We start from the raw sequence: 23,307 nt of genomic DNA, 5'->3' as shown, positions 1-23,307 counted from the left end.
CTTGTACTAATCCTCATAATCATAAGCCTGGGAACATGCTGAAGTAGCCAGATGAGACCTGTCAAATAAATACATGTTGCTTCACATTCATGAACAGACACCATTGGAAAGCAAGTATCACTCCCTAGTCTTCGCATATGCACATGGTGTTCTGATATTACAAAGTTAATTAAAGTTATTACCTTGAAGGTGATCAAGCTGTGTGATCCAGTGTCATTTCTTCGGCAAACATATAAGGACATGGCTTACTAGAAGGTTGGCAGCAAAAATAATTTTACAACTGAATTTCCACTTGTCAGTGGTTTCTCAAACAAAGCACAATACATCAATGCTATTCATATCACCCATTAATTCTATCCACAGCTAATATTTGCATATATGTGTGACAGCCTGAACAAACTCTTCAAATGCTGACATTTTGATATTTCTATTATATGTACTTCTGAAACCTTGGACTTGAAGATTGGAAAAGACCAGGTGATGTTTTTCCAATCCTCAACATTCAGGTGAACCCAATTTGTAGCCCATCTGCCTGAAGGTTGTGCATTCTGATATGCTTTTCTGCTCACCATGGTTGTAATGAGTGGTTATTTGAGTTACGTAACCTTTCTGTCAACTCAAACCTGTCTGGCAATTCCCCTCTGACCTCTCGTAAGTCTGTTGCTTATGGGACGTTTTCTTGCACCATTCTGAGTAAACTCTATAGACTGTTGCGTATGAAAATCCCAGGAGATACTTAAACCAGCAAAAACAACAACCGTGCCATGATCAAAGTCACTGAGATCGCATTTTCCCTATTCTCATGTTTGATGTGAACATTAACTGAAGCTTGAATGAAGCTTCACTGAGCACGTGTACAAATGGCTGTTGTAGGTCATAAGACCTGACTTTTCATCGTTTTTTTTTTTTTTTTGGCCAGAATTCAGCCACATATGACTGTACCATGTATTCTTAAAATATACACAGTACAAGCAACCTCAATAGGCACTGGGAAGTACAGCAATACAGGGAACTGGCAGGTATATGAAGTTTAATATAGTATAGTGCAGCTTCATTTATTGTTTTATTTTGCAAGATGATTACTGTGAGCCAGATATATCAGAATCAGCATGATTCAGAAATTCATGAAAAATATCTCATTGCATATGAATAAAAACTACCGGGACTGGATATATAAATGCGTTTATATATCCAGGTTCCAGGGGGTTTGTTTATTTTACGGCAGTGTTGCGGGAACAGACCAAGAAGAGCCTTCAGTCTGCGGTGGCTCGCAATCACTGCTCTACATGGCGTCTTTCTGTTTCTCACAAAGACATTGCAGACATCAGTTCCAGACCCTCATGGCTGTACAGTACGGTGCTACTGTATGATTTTAAGTTATTTTAATACGTTTTAATATTGTACATTGCATTGGTTATTAGTTGTCCAGAAACAGTAGGTCAATAATGTTTACATATATATATATATATATATATATATGGTCAAGAGCTCCAGTTAATGCTCGCATCAAACATCAGCATGGGGAACAAATGTGATCTCAGTGACGTTGACTGTTGGTGCCAGACGGACTGCATTGAGCATTTCAGAAACTGATCTCCTGGGAATTTCGTACACAACAGTTTACACACAATGGTGTTAAAAACATTCAGTGAGCAGCAGTTCTGCAGGCGGAAACACCTTGTTGATGAGAGAGGTCAGAGGAGAGGCGCTAAACTGGTCCGAGCTGACTGGAAGCCTATGGTAATTCAAATAACCACTCTATACGACCGTGTGGTGAGCAGAAAAGCATCTCAGAATGCACAACATGTCAAACCTTGAGGTGGATGGGCTACAACAGCAAGCCAGAAGGCCACAATGGGTTCCAGTCCCATCAGCTAAGAACAGGACTTTGAGGCTATTATAGGCCACTAGACAGTGGAATACTTTTTTTTGTTTTTTTTATTTAAAATTACCTGTTCTTTTCCTTATTTACATCTGTCCAATTTTGGTGAGCCTGTGCCCACTGTAGTCTCAGATTCCTGTTCTATTTTTTTCCTTTTTTTTTTGGCCAAAATGTCATAATCATATCAAAAAAGCTTGCAAGTAAACACATTAACTTAATTACTGGCAACTGATGACGTAAAATTGTCATTTAGAATGAAGAATTTTCTTTCATTTTGCCAGTGACAATCTGTCACCATCCAATCTGCACCAAAGCAGCCTTAATCTTTAACAGCTTCTGACTACCTTAGGAATGCAAATCTCTAAAAAATCTGGATCTTAAGTGTGAATCTACTCAGTGTGAAAGTTCGGTGCTTTTTAAATCCAACTGACCCGCACTGCTCACTCAAAACTCACTTCACACTGATCTCAGGAAACACAAACACATTCTTGCCCTGCTTTTTCAAGGTGTTTTCTGACTAAACAGCTTTTACATATAAGCGCAATACACCTTGAATCCCCACACACGTACATACACTGTAAAATTTGTCACACAGCATCGGGAAATTCTGAAGTGCTGCAAAACCTGTCGGATTCGATCTGTCACCTGCTGAGCCAATTACAAAGCATACAGCACTCTGTTTCTAAAAACATGTTTACTTTTGAATGTTGACGAAAATCAGCAGCGTTGAGGACACAGAGGTGAAGCTGACACACACACACACACACACACACACACACACACACACGGTCAATATGTATACTACTGATTAAGGTACTCAGGGCACCCACTCACTGCTCTCACCCCGACACAAACGTTTTAGCGTTTTGTGTATTACTGGTATTCACTTTTAATCTGCTGTAAACATTGAAATCAAACACAAGCTAGCATACAGTCAACCATGCATGGTGTTTGCGACCAGACTGACAAACTGCCCCCCGCACAGCACACACACTCTCACACCTATAAACAGCATAAACCTCAAAGCTGCACCTTGAAAAGTGCAACCTTTTCTCGCGTCGCCGTTGCAACACTGCCTTATCTCATCTTCAAACTGCGTGTGTGTATGAGCTGTATATATGTTTTTCGCGACATACATCTAAAAATAATCCAGGATGTGAGCAGAGCCTCTCTCTCGTCATCTTCCCTCAGTTCTACTCCTCACACAGCGTCTGTGAGAACTAGACACTCCCTGGACATGGCAGCAAGTCTCTGTTACACGCTTGTAACATGTGAATCTCACTTTCTCCTGAAGTCTGAAGTCACAGAGTTCAAATTTACATTATTAATGGCAGCTGTCTGGGGTTTTAAGCTTGGCTTTTGATGTTGAAGCAGCAGTGTGTCAGAGGATGGAGTGGGTAGAACTGTATAAATAATCATATTTCACTTTTAAGTATTAATTTGGGCTTCTTGAATGAATTAAGCATAATCGACTGCAGTGCTAGTGAGCCTAGCTTTAACTCCTATGTTAAAGATGTGATGCAGCCTGAAGTGAAGCGGAGTTACCGTTACAAAGGTTGATTGTTTTCCAATCAAAGCATGTCCCATAGTGGTTTATTCCTCTTACAACTCTACACAGCACAACGACATATCTACAGTAGTTTTTAGTTGCATTTAATGTTGTGGAACATCCACAAGACAAGTTCGTTCCGGGTATTGCTTACATTATAGCAGCTCTAAACTAGTCATTCCTTCGCCATTCTCTTCTTTTTTTTCCTCTCTCAAACTTAGTAAGACTTCTTCATGTTACCAATAAACCGGAAAACTTGTGACTGGCTGGAGTCGCCGTCTATAAATGTTAAATAAACATTTCCTTAGCCTCGGATTATGTGGCGCATCCCTGTGACTCAGCATTTATTATAGAAACAATTACATTACAGCTGACACTACTATTAAAGTTGCTGTTTTGAAAAATAATCACGACCTTCTGACAAGTCAGAATTCAACACTGCTGTGGTGTTAACGTGATTACGTGTGATACTAGTGAGCTTTGCTGAAGTGAGATAATTCAGTCCGTACAGGAGTTTGCGGCGTTTTTTTGTGATTGTTGCGTCAAATTTTTTTATTTATTTTTATTTTGCAGTAAACTCCTTGAACTGGTGAAACTGGTTGCAATTGCATGAAATCGTTTTTGCACGGTCTTTTGCAGTGATGTTTGTTGGTAAACGAGACCTTTTAGCTGTACTCATGTTTGACACACGAATCGAAGAGGACTTCGGCTGAATGCGCGTTGTGATGAAGTCACATGACGCGTTTTGGCCCGAATCTGCAGGAAATCTGTTGTAATCGCACATTACCATTGTAAAAATGGCAAGCGCCTCAGAATATTGCTTGATATAGAGTTTGCTTGATTTTGCATTCATTTCTGCAAGTGCAAAATTGTGAAATCCTGGAGGGCCTGATAATACTTCTATGTTAAGATATGGATTTGTATTGACTTCACGTATTCAATCATAAGCCCCAATTTATAATTTTACCTGTCAGCTTGGTTAGGGTTAGGGTTAAGAACGTACCCACCTACAATGCCGAGTATCAATCTTATGGTCTTGGATTGGTATCAGAGAGGATTTGATGTTTTTCTCTCTGATTCACTGATGTATTTTATGCCACGGTATGTGTTGTATTCTGTTGTATCTGTATGTGATGTATCTGGTTCCTGACTCAAACCTGATTTGTATACTTGTCTATGATTGTTACGATTGCATTTAAAAGGATCCAGACACAGGGACACAGAAAAAGGTGCTGAGGTCAATAATGTGAAAAATTTCCCCTGATCTGACTTTCAGATTCAGAAATATAAACATCATCCATTAATACTCTTTTGTGTCCGTATGTTTTGTTTCAATATTGAGCAGCATAATCATGATTAGCGTTTCAGCTATTATCCTGCAGCTCTATTCCACAGTCATGTCATGATTCATTTATTAAGACATCATTGTATCATACGGCTTTTCTAAAAAAGAAAATTGAACCCAACCGTCTTTTATGTGGGTGACGGAAAGCCAGCCTTTCTCTCTTTGAATTCGTACAGCAATGCTTATGATATGAGCACACAGGAAGAAGAGCGCAGGTGACAAATAAACTTCAGTCACACTAAACTGAACCTTCACCCTGTGGCTCCCACGCTCTCGCTGGCTCTCACTCCTGAAGTTTGCAAGGCAAAGACAACATTCCCTGGGACAGCAAAGGCCACGCTTTTGTAACAAAAGGTCAGCACATGCCCTTTTTCCAAGGCAGCTACTCAGAGAGCGAGAGAGTGAGAGAGAGAGAGAGAGAGAGAGAGAGAGAGAGAGAGAGACACATACACACACACCCACACACACACACACAGAGGTTGTTGGCTGGACTTGAGTGTGCCTACAGCTGTCATGGCGCATCAACGCAGATGGAGGAGGAAACCCTGTGTATCACTGAACTGCAGGGAGAGATAAGATGGGTCAGGGTCTCCCATTCAAACAAGCATGGACCAAAAGGATATTTTGTTTCTTTATAAAGTGCATTTTCTACACTCAAGGACAAAACGCATTACATAAATCAAAGGAATAAGCATGCATTTACACTTCACCTTGACCCTTTCAAATAGGAAGCTTGAAGGCTCACATCAAATGGTAAAAAAAACAAAAAAAACAAGTGAATACTGAAAAACACTGTATGAACGCATGAAGCAACTGGTCGTTATTTCAGCGACTATTTTTTTTAACGTGACCCATCGTAGCTTCCGTAGCAGATCCTCTGTTGCAGCTTATCCAATCACATACATTTATTTCAAGATGTCTGAATGGAGCAGTATGCCTTCAAGTTCAAAACCGATGTGTCTCATCTGTTCAGAGTCTGTGTGCTAGTAAAAAAAAAAAAAGTCCTGTGAAGCACTAGTGTGAAACAAAACATCTATCTATTCATCCATCCATCCATCCATTCATCCTTATTCTGTACCACTTATCCGAAACAGGGCCGCAGGGAGCCTGGAGCCTATACCAGGGAATTCGCGGCACAAGGCAAGAGACACCCTGGTTGGGGTGCCAACCCATTGCAGGGCACAATTGCACACACATTCACACTATGGACAATTTGGAAATCCCAATCAGCCTACAGTACATGACTTTGGACAGGGGGAGGAAACCGGAGTACCCAGAGGAAACCCCTGAAGCACAATGAGAACATGCAGGCTCCGGGCACAGTGCGGATGTGGGATTCAAACCCCTCAACCCTGGAGGTGTGAGGCAAAAGTGCTAACCCTTAAAAGCTGATGAGTTTTATTTGTAGCCATAAAGTAATCATTAATAGTTTTACAAAAGTAACTGCTGATACCATTCAGTCAAGTTAGACGCTTACTTTGTGTAACTGGACCTTCAGAAATTTTAGCTTTAGTTATATCTCCCTCCTTAGAACACACACCTTGAGTCATGCATGAAGAGAAAAAAGAAGCCCTCCTTTAACTTCTTTCCTTCTCAGCCGTGCCTGCTAAATGATGGATCAGATCTGTGTGTGGCCACAGAAAGTACGCCAGCGGCATCGGAGCAAAGAGTGAAGCTTGCTCTAATGCATACAGCAAAGACAGGCTTATTTTCCCCAAACCACCCTTCATTACAACACTGAATGCACTTTGGTATTTCCTAGCACACTATTTCTGAACTGCAAACTTGAATATGGTTTAGGTTCATCTACTTTCAATTCAAAGGCTGAATAGTGAGAATAGAAAGTGATGAGATCTCTGTGTGTAAGTGTGTAGGAGCTGAGCAGTGATTATTGAGGTGTTTGCTCTTCATGCATATCCAATCCTTTGAGTACTCCAGTCAAACTCTCTCTCTCTCTCTCTCTCTCTCTCTCTCTCTCTCTCTCACCCTCTCCTTCTGGCACACGAGAGAAACGGGGCAGCCCATTCCCTCTGCTCAGCTCCATCCGTCTGGGGCTTTGAAGTCCTTTGGTTATCGGCCAAGCGTGTCACATGTACTGCAACCATCAGTGAAGAGGTTGCACTTACCAAAATCTGGCTGATGGAGACGAAAGAAACCCCCTACAGTGTTTGTGTGTGTGTGTGTGTGTGTGTGTGTGTGTGTGTGTGTGTGTGTGTGTGTGTGTGGACCTTCAGCAGTCTGCTACTCTCTGACATACACATAAGAAACCTATTGATAAACCACACTGAAAAGTGACACTGGCTTTATTTGGTTAAAAAATTCTGACATTCCAGCTTGCAAATCTCTACAGTGCCACAAGACTCACACATCAAGGTTACTTCAAATTTACATTATGGAAATTCTGAGACAATTAGCAAGTGCATTTTAAACACTAGCATGACAGAACGTTTAAACATTTAAACATTTAAAGGTGGTCATCTTGAGAGGCTGGCAGTTAGAACATTATAAAACCAAATGGAGATAGAAATGAACTTTTAAAAAATATTACACCAAATATTAACTACATAATACGTAACAAAATATGCTACACTCGACATTAGAACATTATGGTCACGAAGTATCATGAGTACTTTTTATGACTCCACTTGACACAGTGCTGGCAGTTTGGTAACTAACCTAAATATCATGATTGTGAAAATATATTCAATAGATATTCTTGCCATATAGCCCTCTCCTGCTCTAAATTCTCCTTGATTTATTTATACTGTTTTTAATTAGAACAGAGGAAACCTATTTTAAAACAAACCCGACTAAACCAAGTCAATCATTTCCATAAGTAAATGTCAATTATTCATAATTGCATCTTACATTAAACCGACCTGGTGCAGGAGTATAATAACCTGAAACACTTGACCGCTTGAGTTGAGAACTAAGGAAACATACAATGATCATATTTTCCATTTCAGCAGCCTGCAGAGTTTGCACCTGTAACCATATAGTCTATATACTCTCCCCCCCAATGCACTCCCACTCAGAAGGGTATCAACAGCATAGCATGAAACTTTTTCTCTCTCTCTCTCTCTCTCTCTCTCTCTCTCTCTCTCTTTGTTTGAGCATGCAGTATTTTAAAGGCTGTCTTCTGTCTTTTCTTTTCCCCTAGGGCTTTTTGCTGCATTTTCAGTTTTACATCCATCTTTCAGTACAGTATAGGTAAAGCTTAAGGATGTCTCAGTGCAGCACATGCATGAGGCTAATCCGCCACGTCTTGTCCTGATATTAAATTATGTCCCAATAAAGCAGCACGGCTGTTCTGCCAGGCCTGGCCATGCCCTAAGCCAGGGGATATTGTGCAAAACAATAGGATTTAGGGCATGATGATGTGCCTGCAACAAGCTGGCATGGTATAGGGAAAGAGGGGAGGATCTGCTGAAAGAGCAACAAAAGCACTGTGAGCCATCCTGGCCTGCCATTTCCATCCCATCACACACATACACACACACACACAAACACACACACGGGCACACACACACACACACACACCATCCCTGGGCTCAAAATCTGCACATCAAGCTGTCTGTAAATAAATGGGCCAAATCTTTGCTGACCAGCTATATCAGTGCTCATAAACAGGTCAGTGTTTGAAGAACAGGAACATAGCAGACTCCTAAGCTTAAACTTGTAATATTTATTACAGCAGCTAAAAAGAACCGCCTGGTATTGCTCTAAGAAAAATCTTTGCATTTTTACTACCATTAAGAGCAGAGCAGCCTTCTTGTACGAAGCAGGAAATGTGTGTTGCTGTTTACATTTCGTCAGTCAGTGGCTGGTGATATGACTCGTGGTGGCAGTAACTATAGGTGTGAGGGCAGAATGAATGGCGCCCTTCACGAAGGAGTAATTGCCATGTGATTACAGCCCAACAAATCCGGCTGCAGCAAAGCCCCCTTTCATTTCCCCTGGCTGGCGGAACAATGTGGCGCAGAGAGACCCCGGTGTGAACCCATCTTCTCATATCTGATCAAAGGAAACATGCCAGTATGGACCCTGGAAAAAAAAAGCACAGCCACCAGACCAAGAGGACTTGAACTAAAAAAAAGGGCTATTTGTAATCACCTTAAAAGATCACTTTCATGTATGCTTTCTCTTTCTTCACTTTTTTTTTCCTTTAGCACATCAGGTAGCTCTGTATGGCTAAGCAGAAAGTCTTCGATTAAAGACACAGTGCATTCGCAATCACAAACAGAATAGCTGCGTGCGCTGCCCTGCCTGCAAATGCTGCATCATGGGAATTGGCCTTCAGCTCAAAACAAACAGTAGACTGGCTTGAGGTTGGCTCGATCCTTTCTTTTGTCTTTCTGGATGACTGCAGAGCTGATGAACTCACGCCCCGGCAGCCTACAAAGCGTATGAGGTGGAGATTGAGATGTACAACTCAAACTCCGATCTAACATTCATCAGAGAATCTGAAGACGAACCGAGAGCATAAGTTCAGTTGGGATTGTTGAGTTGGGACATGACATACAGCTGAGTGTTTGGTTAGAAATGTATACACAGGGACGGACAAATCAGTAGTCCAGGCGCTTAGGACAAGCAGATTTCATGTCCGGGCTATTGTTTGTTTTATGCACAGCTGCAAGGGATAAGTAAGTTCAACAACGCTACACACTACACAGAACAGTTTGATGGAAAGCTTGCATGTTACTCTCCTGCTTCCTACATGCAGTCACACTGCAGTTAAACAATAAAGACGCTAATCGTAATCATATATTGAACAGTTACTTGCTGACTTTTTGTCAAGGGTGAAAACATAATGTGCTATATTAGAAACTTTGTTAGAAGAGGATAATAACCAGCCATTCATTCTTTACTCATAGTCTGTATTAATACACTTACTGTAACTAGCTAACTAGCTTACCATACTTCATTACGTTACATTACATTGGGTGCGTCTCAATTAGCTCCCTAGTTCAGTAGGCAGGACACTGATCAAGGAGCCATCCATTTTAAGGGCTGTCTCAATCGCAATATCCTTCCAGTGCACTAGAACGTTCGACAAAAAACAGGGCGCATCAATGCTCACTATGTTCCCTTACTGGAAATGGTGTCATATTTTCTGAAGCCTCTCAGCTCGGAAAAAAATGGCGGACGAACTCACAGCCGACGTCGCATACAAATGTATGTAGCTTATTATCGTTGATGTAGCTCTCAAAAAATTACCAATGTTAGCCATTTTTAACTTTATTTGACATTCTATAATATGGTTTGTTTGAGTTTAACGCCTTTAATGATTTAAAAAAAAAAATTCACTAGCTAGCCTACGATCCAGCTTGAAGTTCCGTGAGAGAAACGCAAATGAATTTATATGACATATAATATCAGAAAGATATTGGTCCTTCCTGTTGTTGATAAATGCCAGTAGTGACGTTTTACAGTGCGGGTACATACTGTAGTCATGTCACTGGAAATTGAGTCATAAGTGTCCCAATGTCTAGTGAGTCCTTACCAGTGCCCGAACTCATGTACACGATATACTGATTCATGACCTAGGGAGCTAATTGAGATCCACCCATTAGTTACCACTTTTTAGCCTGCCAAAATATGGGACTGAATAGCACACTAGAGCTTTCGCTTGTCCAGTTGGCTAGCTAGTCATTTGTTTCCTCATTTGTAAGTCGCTTTGGATAAAAGCGTCTGCTAAATGAATAAATGTAAATGTAAATGTAAATGTAAAAATGTGTTCACCTCTACTATATACAGTATTTATAATAATCTAGCATCTACTAGGGAATTCATATTCTTGCATATTCTAAAGCAAAGGTGTAGGGTGAGTCTTTCCCCCTCAGGTTGGCGGTGTGTGTCAGTAGGACGTAACCCCCATCTGTGTAACCCGACAGCACCAGAGCACACCTGTGAGCCATTTCCCTTCAAACATCTGAAGGCTCAGATATCCTTCAGCCTTCAAAGACCCATAAATGAGACATCGACAGACTAATCACGTTCAACTCTGGCCAGAGTGTCCATTTACAGGAGCCCCAAAAAAAAAAAATGCCCAAAGGAACTCTGCAACTCTGAAAGATGACTTACTGCAGTGTATTTAGTTTTCGAACGGTGATGTGGACAGTCATGTTAGTTTGGGTATGAGGAACTGTCTGCAGTGTTTTCATAGTCTAAATGTTTCCTTGTAATCACTACATGACTACAATATAAATGTGTGGTCATGACCTTGAAATGTGGGGATTTTCCTGCGCCCACAAGTGGAAGACTTTAAACGGTAAGCGTTAGCTCATGTCAGCTGCGGAGCCTGGAACAATTTTTAAAATCTGTACAGCAAAACATTTAGCCAGTGTAGAATGAACAGGAACGATGATAAATTAACTCACAGTGCTCAGCTTGACTCATATCAACACAATCATATCTTTGTGTTGATTCAAATTACCATTGGGGATTTCTGGGTGAAACAAAGCACCAAGCACTGCAGCTGTAATATTCCACACATGACCAGTGAAGTTAGTGCAAAATGCAAATTAAAATATTGCAGAAAATTGAACCCACAGAATTCTCTGCTCCGTACAGGCCTGTCTGGTTGACCTAGTTGTATGCTATGTATTACCTTTTGTACGGTTTAAGACAACTCATCCTGTTTCTCTCCACAGGCATTTATCAACATGTCAGTAAGGGTTATGAGGCCAGGCTCCTGGGCTCCTATGGACCCAGATTACTCTTCCGTCTGGTCACTGGAGAGCCAGGGTCTGAACCGACACGAAAACCTCACGCTGAAGGAAACAACACTATTGCTATTACTAGTGCGACAAACATTTTGACTGATGGCTTTGAGACCAAAGCAATTAAGCAACAGCTGTCTTAAAATAACAAGAAAGTGTGAAGTGCAATAAATAAGGCACATATGAGCAGGGATGCTTATAAAAAAATAAAAAAATAAAAAAAACTCAAGCAGGCAGACAAATACCCAAAGAACAAAGAACCTCTCCTAATCAAAATTACAATCAAAGAACCTCTTGTTTGACTTTAAATTGCACGGCAAAAACGTTCACACATGAATGCCACAAATTCTACCAATTACACCACTTTTTACACAGCAATTAAGGTTCCAACTAAGCGTAGTTTGGGGGAAATCTAAAGGACCTCTTTTTTTTATTGATCTTTATAAGTCAGATTCCCACTTCATTAAGCAAGGTGTTTCAGGTCTAACACATCTGATCCTCCATTTAAGAAAAACAAACTCAACAGATGTAATGGATGTTGAATAGTGTTTTCAATCACACTCCTATATATCAATATCAACCACAATATCAAACATCCTGTTTCATTCGTTCATTTTCAGTAGCCGCTTGATGCAGTGGATTCCAGGAACATTGGCTGCAAGGCAGGAATATACCATGAATGGAATGCAAGTCCATCGCAAGGCACCACACACATTCACACCTTGGGGTAGAAACCTACGCATACATGGGTTGAACATGACAAACAGACAGCAAGCTGAGCTCAGGATGAAACCACAGATCTACATACTACACCAGTGCTACATACAGTATCTCCATCTAGCATCCTAAATCATCTTACAGTTTGTCCTTCTGCAGGAACCCCTATTAGGTTCTATGTACAAGCCTATGACAAGTGACAAGTGTTTCCCTCTCAGAGAGGGTTCCAAATTATGTAAATACAGTACTGTGCAAAAGTGTTAGGCACATGTAAAGAAATGCTCTTTGGTGGCTTAGTGATAAGCATGTTTGCGTCACACGTCCAGGGTTGGGGGTTCGAATCCCACCTCCACCCTGTGTGAAGCTGTGCTTCGGGGTTTCCTCCCCCAGTCTCCGGTTTCCTCTCCCAGTCATGCATTGTAGACAAGCATGCAAAGACATGCATTGTAGGCATTTCTAAATTGTCCATAGTGAATGTGTGAGGGTCAGGCTCCTCTGCGAACCCTGTGTAGGATAAGCAGTATGGAAAATAAATGGATGGATGTTTTTTACGTTGAAAAACTAAAAAGTCATTAATTCGTGTGACAGCGCTTTGTCTTTAAAAAATTAATCATCATTTTCAGGTACATTTTGTGCAAGGAAACTGGATGGAATGCTCTGTTAAGCATCTTGGAGAATCTGCCACAGTTCTCCAGGAGACTTTGATGGTTTTGCAGCTGATCCCTGACAGCCAGCATTCATTTTTTTTGCCTGAAACATTTTTTGCTATTTTTTTTTAAAATTCTATTTCTATTTTCTGTAACATTTCATTTTTGTTGGAAAAGCACTGCACAAAAGAACAGTTATGCACAAGCCACAAAATCGACATCAGTATTTAAAAAGTAGTGCACATACTGCTTTACTGTATTATATTGTTATATTTCTTATATCATTTCTTTTAACCATTAAAGTCATTAAAGTCTAGTGGAGACCTTCATTCCTCACTCTTGTAACTACAACACGTTCCTCTTCCTTTCAGTGTAGTTCTATTTAATCATTCATTACTGAATAAACGCGTCTAAGATGAATAACAGTATCATAACTACACTGTTATTACATTTTACATTTTCTTTGAAATGTGATGTTTGAGTTATTTTAAAATGTTATCTCAAAATTTGTGGTTTCAAATACGCTCGAACATTCATGTGCAAGACATTTAGCCTGAATTTGCAATATTCAGAGACAGAGTTATATCTTATAAGTATTTATTTAGTGTAAACACAACTGAGCCAGACTAAAACAGACTGTGGCATATATTTGACTGCAAATAGGCTGCATAATGACATGTAAAGCATTATCAGTGTAATTATTTTTTAAATAGTTTGTATTCAAATCTATGATTTACATACTACTAATACTAACACTAATACTAATAACAGTAATTGTTTAATCATTATATTATTATTATTATTATTATTATTATTATTATTATTATTATTATTATTAATGGACTATTTGTCCACTAAATACTAAGAACTGACATCTACTTTCCTGTTCTGTCTTTTGTTTTACAAAAATGAATATTTTCAGTTATACATCACCCCCTGCAACAACTGCAGCTAACTTCTCTTTAACTGCTTAAGTAAAATAGCTCCATTTGATCCTACAGATCAAGGTGACATGGTGTGTTCAATGGCTCCTGCAGTAACTACTGTAAACATGCAGCATGTTCACAGAGGAGTGTGATGAGGGTCAGAAGATGAGGTATTCCATGACCTGCATATTGTCTTCAAACTCGAAGCAGTGAATAAAATGTAATCTGTCAGACTTTTAACATCCAGCACCCAACAACAATGTTTGAATCATATCTCACTGATGTGTCTGAGGGTGTCAGAATCCCCAAATCAATGGTTCTTGTTCATTTGCAGTTTCTGGAAATGACATTTAATGACAACCAGCGTAATATTGTCAACATCACTGTTAACCGTGCTACTAGCTCATATGGTAGCAATTAACTGAAGGAATCAATTTAAGGAAGCTAAAGGCAAAGGAAACTTGTCCGCACACTCAAAACTTTTGAACCAAAAAGAAAGAATGTGATCATGTGAAGCATCTTGAACTGGTTCACCTCCTACAGCTTCAGAAGCACTTGGCTTACACAGATGATGAAGAACTACAGCCAACAAACTTGGTTCTATATCAGAATTTTTCCAACCTGTATATCTGTCTACAGTTCTGTCTATAAACCTGTCTGTCTGTCTGTATGGAAAGAAATTATGTGCTTTAAACTTCTTCAGATGTGGGGACAGGATTCACCCACATACAGCTTCAGAAGCACATCACACAGTTTATACTGGACTTTTGTCTAAAACCTTCTGGAAGAAAAAAAAAAGTATAGACACATCAATGCCATACTGAGTATCACTATATGGGCTGATACTTGCCCGAAACACTTGATGGCTATGAAATTGGCTTTGACATATTTTGCAATCTGATCCACTGAGCTATTTTATGCAGGGAAGAGGTGTGGTGGTGACTGACACAATAAAGATCATACATGTGAATATAGGGCATTAATTATCTCAGTGCCATTTCCATTCTACCTGTAATATTTCACATAACTTAGCAACAGTAGCTCAAGGAGACTCGTATCAGTTACTGAGACCAGTGTCAGATATCAACTGATCACACAGTTGATATCTGACATCTCACTCACAGCTCTCATATCAGTATTTTACTGAAAATGGGATGATAACATGCCAGGAAATTCCATCTATCTATCTATCTATCTATCTATCTATCTATCTATCTATGTATCTATCTATCTATCTATCTATCTATCTGTCTGTCCACTTTAAAATATCTTGTGTCTGTAAACTTGTAAACAAATATGTACAGCTAAAGAACCTTCATGCTTATACATCAGATTTCTATCTATCTATCTTTCTATCTATCTATCATTATCTCTATTAAACTGCTATGTGTGTTACAGATCTTGAAGTGTTTATAAAATAAACTTGTATATATAATATAATAATATAATAAACTTGTATTTTTCACAGCTTCAGAATCCTTTAGCTGATACACTGGGATACTGCATTTAGTGTTCTATCTATCTATCTATCTATCTATCTATCTATCTATGTATCTGTCTATCTGTCTGTCTGTCTGTCTGCTTTAAATGTCTTGTGTCTATAAACTTGTTTCGCTGTGTAAAGCTAAAGAACCATTTCCCTTATACAAGCTTCTATTTATCTATCTATATATCTATCTATCTATCTGTCTGTCCACTTTAAAAAATCTTGTGTCTGTAAACTTGCTTCAGCTTGTGTACAGCTAAAGAACCTTTATGCTTATACATCAGATTTCCAGCTTCTCTCTCTCTCTCTCTCTCTCTCTCTCTCTCAATAATTATCTCTATTAAACTGTTATATGTGTTACATATGTGTTTATATAAGTGTTTATAAACTTGTATTTTTCACAGCTTCAGAATCCTTTAGCTGATACACTGAGATACTGTATTTAGTGTTCTATCTCTCTATCTATCTATCTATCTGTCTGTCTGTCTGTCTGTCTGTCTCTACTCTTTCACCCCAGCCTTTGTGCACTACGCCAGTGTTTGTCTAACTTCTCTCTACGATGTGACACAGAAAAGAGACAGCGAACATGAGAGGGAAAGACAGATGTGTATAATGTTCATGTTAAAGCGTGTGATATCTTTCTCTCCGCCAGGGGGAGTGTGTCTAATCAATTACAACTCCCATCCCGAACTGACAACAAAAATCAACACTTTACAATAATATATCCGATCATTATTCACACCGGGTGGCCAGAACGTCTCCGTATTTCACAGCTATATCTATAGCCTACTGTACACGTCTCTGAGGCCATTACTCCTTAATGCATATTATAATGTGCACATTTCAGCAGTGCAGGACAGCAAGAGCATTTTCAGCATCGGACTAGTTCAACCTGCTGCAAACCCCTCAGACAGTACTGCATGTGTGAATCGAAACCACAACTAAAAGTTGATTGTGTTATCATTCTGAGGGATCTTTCTGAAATCTGGGTGCTCTCACTTCAGTCCTGATCGTGAAGCGTGCGCCGTGTTTGTTGAAACTGGATGAACAGATAGCTAATCGGATTAACAGATCAGATCAACATGAAACATGCATTTAACTAATAGGCGTATAGGTTATAACAGGAGGCGTGATTTGCTCTAAACGCCTACAGTGTGCTGTTTTGCACTCGGATTAATCACCAGGTGCCTAAATGCAGCACAATCCAATCTGTCAGTACTTTTGACTGACGACCAAACCATGTGGCGTGTAACATTTAACTTCATATGACGCACAGGCTACAAATTCGTTTCTGCAACATGATGGATCTCAAATGATCAAACGTCTGCGCGTGCCACAGACCGGGATCCACTTTGCTCTCTCAGACTGTTTTGCTTTCTAGATGGATCATCTCATTTGAACTCCAACGTCTAAGCTGCAATCTGGTTTAACCAGCTTGGATCGCAGTGTTTCTTAAACATCTCAACTAAAAAAAAAAAAAAATAATAATAATAAAAAAAAGGGCAAACAACAAGGAATAGGATGAAGATCCGAGAGAGAAAAGCAGCACTGCGCGGAGATCGGACACTACAGGCACGTACCAAGAACAAGACTGTTCATCGCAAATGTTGAACAATAATTCATCACTGAAAAAAAACAACAACAACAACAAATAAATAAATAAATAAACAGCCAAATCTAATAGCCATCTACATAAAGTGCAGTAATAATGCCAATGCCTTGACTGATTGCTTCTCATTGAGATCTAAAGAGGAAAGCCCGTGTTTGGACAGAGAGATACAGTGTAGCTTCACATAAATCCTGCCAATGATCCGTATGAGATCAATATTCCCATTTCTTACCTTCGTATACAGGGGCCATCGGTGCAAGGGTTTCTGTTATTCATGGCAAAAATGGGAAGAGATGCTTCAGTTCAGAACTCAGGAAAAAATCTGCCATCTTGAGCCGCTGACAGAAAGAATCGCCGTCTCCCACATTACTGAGCCAGTTCATCGGGGGAGAGAACAGAAGAGAGAGAGAGAGAGAGAGAGAGAGAGAGAGAGAGAGAGAGAATCACATCCAGAACTGCATCTGTAATAGTCGGATTTCTAAAGAGCGATCCCTTGCAAGTTCTCCTCCACGGACCGGAGCAGTTGTTTGGCTCCGAGACTGAGCTGGATTGCGGCTCGGGGCTTCAGTGTGCACTGGGCATGTCTGCGGAGTGCCTGCAAAAGTTGCAATGGTGAAAGAAGCGGAGCGAGACGAGTTGAGCCGAGCCTGAGAGCTAATCAAACACCTATGCAGTCGATCAGCGGGCCTCCCACCTCCTCAAGCAGCTTTACACATGTTGCATGCGCAAATCTCTTCACATGTGCTGGATGTGGTCATGTTTATTAACCCCTCATCCATGAATGTTATATACTCAGTTCATTTATTTTAGAGCATAGGCCTGTTATTCAGTTGTGGAATTCTAAACAGAATAAAACACCACGCTGCTTATTGGAGAAGAAGAAGAAGTTGATTATTTTCCTAGAAAAGCATGTCCCAAAATGTTTACTCCTCTTATACAGCAATTTGCCAACTATTAACAATTTTATAACAATATCTAATAATCTCTCTCTGTGTCTCTCTGTGTCTCTCTCTCTGTCTCTCTCTGTCTCTCTCTGTCTCTGTCTCTGTCTCTCTCTCACTCTCTCTGTCGAGCTACACATGCAACTCCAGAGATACTTGTGATCCTGACCCCTTCTGCTCTCCAGACCTGCCTGTTAATATGTTTCACTAAAGAACGTTTCCCTGATACACAAGATTTCCAGACTCTATCTATCTATCTATCTATCTATCTATCTATCTATCTATCTATCTATCTCTATCTGTCTGCCTATCCAGTTTAAAATTTCTGTCTAAACTTGTTTCAAATGTGTACAACTAAAGAACCTTACCCTGATACAACAGATTTCCGTCTATCTATCTATCTATCTATCTATCTAAAATGATTAATTACATGTATACAGATAAAGGTGCAGGAAAAGATTCTTCAGAGATCCCCCCCCCCCCCTTTTCCTTCCTTCTTTGAATTAGTGGATTTTTCAAAATCCAGTTTTGTTTACATTATAAAGCACTGTAAATACTTTTATTAAATAAATAAATTGAAATAAAATCAAGAAATGTGTGTTACATCGTTAGGTGTAATTAACTTGTAATCAGAAATGCCATGAGAGGGATCATGCTTCCAAAAATCCAGAGTAGCTGAAGCCTAGACAGAACCATAGAAAACAAACAAACAAACAAACAAACAAACAAACAAACAAAAAATTCAGGAGAATAAAATTGTCTGGAGCAGGAGGCCTACAACATGTACGGCTTGCCATTAATTGTTAATGATTTAGAACAACTCAACTTCATTCCTGTGCCATTCTCCACACATCTGGTCCAGGTGATCAGCTCATCAAACTCTTCACGAGTTGGATCAGACGTTTTGGGAGTCTGATCTGGAATTTAGAGACAACCTGTATTTGGAACCCTGAAAGTCTTCAGTAGCGAAGCTGAGGCTTTCAGTGAAGCAATACCTTCATTCACCATGCAGAGGCAAGTACTTTGTTTTCAAATGAAAGTCCATCAACTGAATAGTCCTATCCTGAATCCACCTGTACCACTCTCTGATCCATACAACCTCCCATTAGTAATTACGTGCTCTGTTGAACGATTCTGGTTTCTATTAGCCATGTCTGGATCAGAAGCTCCAATGACGCCGCTGGATTTTAACAGAATGACCGAGAGCGGAATCAGATTACACACCACTCATACAGATGTGCATCATCTCTCGTTTACTCACCCTCAATACAAACACCAGCGGTTTGTTTAATTACAGCTCTATCTGCTAAGAAATGTGTGAATGAACAGAAACAATGTCGTCCTGTAGCCTCTAGTGCAAAACATCTCTGATAAACTGGAGAAATGAAAAAAGACAGACACATGGGCACAGTGTAAGAACAACTATAACTGCAACTAACTTCTTACTGTAGTAGTAGTTATTATTATTATTATTATTATTATTATTATTATTATTATTAATCATCATCATCATCATCATCATCATCATCATCATCATCATAATAGTAGTAATATGTTATTAATAGTTATAATAATAATAATGCAATAAGCAAAATAAGTATAAGTATAATAAGTTATTATTATACTTAATAAGCTGTTGCTGTTATTGTTGTTTATGTTGTTGCTGTTGTTGTTGCTGTGGGGCATGGTGCCTTAGTGGTTAGGCTGCCTAACACCCGCACGATTGGGGGTTCAAATCCTGACTCTCTGCCCTGTGTGTGTGGAGCTTGCATTTTCTTCCCATGCTTTGTAGGTTTCCTTGGTTTCCCAGTTCTCCCCCAGTCCAAAGACATGCAGTGTGGGCTAATTGGCATTTCCAAATTGTGTGTGAATTGTGCCCTGCGATGGGTTGGCACCTCGTTCTATGGTGTCCCCTGCCTTGAGCCCTGAGTCCGCTGGGACAGACGTCAGAAACTCCCTGAAACCCTGAGTAGGATCAGTGGTATGGAGGGATTATTATAGTTGCTGTTATTGTCCACTATTTGTCTAATTCCACATTATTTGTAACTTTTACCAAAAAATCTTAGGAAATCAAATTTCATTTTTATATCTCAATAACCTACTACTTACATTACATGCACGGACAGAAGCATCATAAACAGCTGTTCTTATGTGTCACACAAAGTTAAAAGCTACCAAGCTGCTTAACTGTAGTTTTTTTTTATTCCGCCAGTAAAAACTACATTACCCAGGAGCACTTCGTCGTCAACAAACACTACTGCGCGCTAGTAAACACAGAGGTAAGCTTTCTACAATGCTCGTCCTTCATAAATTATCGTAATGTATCTTTATGTAAGCTAAGCATTTCTAAAATAATCCCCTTAACTCGACCTGTCTACCGGATTATTCAACTGTAAGGAATATCGCTTCCGGTAGTCTCGAGAGACCGCAAAATACATGCGCGCGCGTCAGCTTTGGAAATGTTATTTTTGTGGAGATTTGTTTTTTTGTTTTTTAGAACAAAAACAAATATCCAAGAAGTCTTCACGTACAGTGTATTGACGCTACATGCTCCCGTCACATAACCGAGGTCTATAGGAGACTATTATTTTAGGCTGAATCCCAAATTCGACACTACATAGGGTATATAAATATTTACTCACACCCTGCATAGTGAGTGCACTGGACCTGATTAGTGTTACTCGGATTTCTCTGCGGAAATGAAAGTGACATGTTTATAAATGACTATACGTTTCTTTAGTAAACTGTGTTTTTGTATTTGTTTACAACTTTTGGATGGATGGAACAAATAAAATAACTGCTATGAAATTGGATTATACAAATCCGCTGGGTGTAATTTCACTGGTGCACCGTGAAATTATATCCAGACATTTTGCAGATGTCAGAAGTGCTGAAACATCAACATTATTATAAGCCTCGTTTATTCATGGTATTGGCTCTGCTTAAAAAGCAAATGGGACACGAAACCAGGCGGCTGTGTGACCTAGGTCCTGGTCGTTGATTGATAAAGGGCCAATCACTTTTTCCAGTAAAGAAATCCGGGCCTATCAGAGTTTTACACTGACGCATGCGCAGATAGTGATATGATTTATCAGTGGAATTTATTGTGGGTTATCTACATGGATGTGAAATCAGACATAAGTATTCTGGACAAAAAAGGCTATTTAAATTTTTTTTTCCTTTGGGGGCACGCAGGCTCAGTGGTTAGCACGCTTGCATCGGATGGATGGATGTAATAGAATAGATTTTTCTATTAAGGGGAACTAGCTACAGAGCTAAGCCATAAATGACTTCCACTTCCCCATATAGTACTCCGCCATTGCAAATCAGGTTTATTGTCAAAATTTACAGACTTTCTGCTGTTTGCAATGAACAAATCAAACAAAAGCAATTGAAATAGTTCAACGCAGCGGATGCTTCAAGTGGTTTCCCCAAATTCAACTGAAAATGCAACTTATAATGACTTCTCCAGTCTCAATATTATTCAACCGCCTGAATAGAATCTCTCACAACACAAATATGCAAAACAGGTGTCGTCTCAAGCACACCTGATGCAACTAATCAAGGGCTTCATTAATTGCACTAGATGTGCTTGAGCTGGAACACATGAAACATCTGAACTGGCAAAGGGTAGAAAATGTATGAAATACCTTTATGGGGCAGAATCAACACCTGTAACCAGATTTCTGGTGGGATTTGAAGAAGGCAATTGCAGCACCCAAACCCAAGAATATTACTGAACTGGAGGCCATTGCTCATGAAGAATGGGCTAAGATTCCTCAGGAACACTGCCAGAAGATATGCATCTCATTTGCATCTCATTTGCAGCAGGTCATAACAGCAAAAGGGTGCTCTACTAAGTACTACAGATGCTTGCCATGAAGGGGTTGAATAATTTTGAAACTGGAGAAATCATTATAAGTTGCATTTTCAGTTGAATTTGGAGAAACAGCTTAATTTTGATTGCAACTGCATGTAGGGAGCATCAGTTTTTTGTATTTGGTCCATTTCCAAATGTGTGTGTGTGTGTGTGTGTGTGTGTGTGTGTGATTGTTTTCCTGCGATGGGTCGGCACCCAAGGTGTCCCCCGGCTTGTGCCCAAGTTCCCTGGGATAGGCTCGAGGCTCCCCTGCGATTTCTGTGTAGGATAAGTGGCATGGATAATGGATGGATAGATGGAATTGTGTTAAAAGACATTATAAAGATAAATATTTGGTTCTAGGACAAAAACTGTAGTTATTGCCCATTTATTAAAAATTTTTTGAATCTAACTGTATTTTTAATATGTAATTTATCTGTAGCGTTAATTTTTTTTTTTCAAAACAAGTAGTTTTCATTTAGATGTTAGGAGAAGCAGTGAGGAACTCGGCTCATTTGGGAAGAAAAGTCTCCCGGATGAAGCTCGCTAATGAAGCTGGTGGAGAAGATGTCAAGGGTGTGCGAAGCTTCACTGGGAATACTGTGATTTTAAAATATACAATAGGTTGGGTTTCTTTAACACTTTTCTTGGTCATGGCTTAATTCCATAGGTATTATTTCCTAGTGTTAATGTCTTCATTATTATTCTAAAATGAAGAAAACACATCTGTGAGCAGACGTGTGACTGGTAGTGTAGGTCACTTTGTAATTATAGTTATAACTGTCTAACTGTTGCTATGGATAATATGCTTAAATAATTTCCCTGCACAGTTTGTTAATCTGGTAGTCTTCTACAGTATCCCTTTATCAGTCTCAGGGTCAGTTCTAATCACAGCACCATTTGTTAGCTATATAGATATTTGTTAGCTATTTGGGTGGTGGGTTGTTTCTTAACCTAACTATGACACTAAGGTGATTAAAAACCCCAGTAACACCGATGAAGATGAAAATGATGTATACTGTGGTCGTCAGTCCCCTGATCTCAACCCAAATCAACACCTATGGGAGAGTTTGGACTGACATGTTAGATAGCACTGTCCACCAGCACCTCCATCATCAAAACACCAACTAAGGGAATATCTTTTGGATGAATTGTGTTCATCCTTCCAGTATCTACCTTCCAGAGACTTGTATAATCTGTGTCAAGAAACGCTGTTCTGCTGTTCTGGCAGCTTGTGGTGGCCCAACAGTTTGCTAAGACACTTTATGTTGTTTTTTCCTTTAATTAGTCTCTCATCTGTATGTATCTGTAGTTGTACGCCTATATCCGGGCTGTGTGTCTGGAAAACCAAGCCAGATGTGTCATACTAAAGTATTGTGCTATTATTTCAACAGACTACTTCATCCAGATGTTTCTTTGAAGTGGCTTTTGTTTAATAATTCTTTACTGTGCAACACCATCCCTTAGCTTGCTGTGAAGAATTTAATTAAACCGTAAAACTACACTTTTAACTCCACTCTTAAAATAGTGCTTAGATTGTTGGGTTCTGCATACAGCCATATAAACGTTAAGCCTCTAGAATGGATTCATGAAGATTGAAATCAGATGGAACTATTGCATGATG

General features: G+C 39.6%; 2 protein-coding genes across 3 annotated transcripts in view; one reads left to right on the top strand and one right to left on the bottom strand.

Moving 5' to 3' along the window:
* Positions 1-18,158, bottom strand: part of hipk2 (homeodomain interacting protein kinase 2) — a 97,860-nt gene extending 79,702 nt beyond the window's left edge. The window contains exon 1 of one of the 2 annotated variants that reach the window (XM_053677891.1): positions 17,116-18,158. In XM_053677891.1, coding sequence (XP_053533866.1) covers positions 17,116-17,134 — 19 coding nt within the window. In that variant the 5' untranslated portion in view covers positions 17,135-18,158. The remainder of the gene's footprint in view (positions 1-17,115) is intronic. The other variant, XM_047154811.2, reaches the window with a different exon arrangement.
* A 1,849-nt stretch (positions 18,159-20,007) lies between these two features.
* The window catches only part of tbxas1 (thromboxane A synthase 1 (platelet)), a 72,229-nt gene continuing 68,929 nt past the window's right edge, over positions 20,008-23,307 (top strand). Inside the window, exon 1 of the mRNA XM_017465893.3 lies at positions 20,008-20,103. The gene's annotated coding sequence lies outside the window, so the exon portion shown is untranslated. The remainder of the gene's footprint in view (positions 20,104-23,307) is intronic.

Source organism: Ictalurus punctatus, chromosome 4 (genome assembly GCF_001660625.3).
Source record: "Ictalurus punctatus breed USDA103 chromosome 4, Coco_2.0, whole genome shotgun sequence".
NCBI classification, from domain to species: domain Eukaryota; kingdom Metazoa; phylum Chordata; class Actinopteri; order Siluriformes; family Ictaluridae; genus Ictalurus; species Ictalurus punctatus.
Note: the sequence above shows the minus strand (reverse complement) of the source record. Positions and strands in the feature narration are given on the sequence as shown.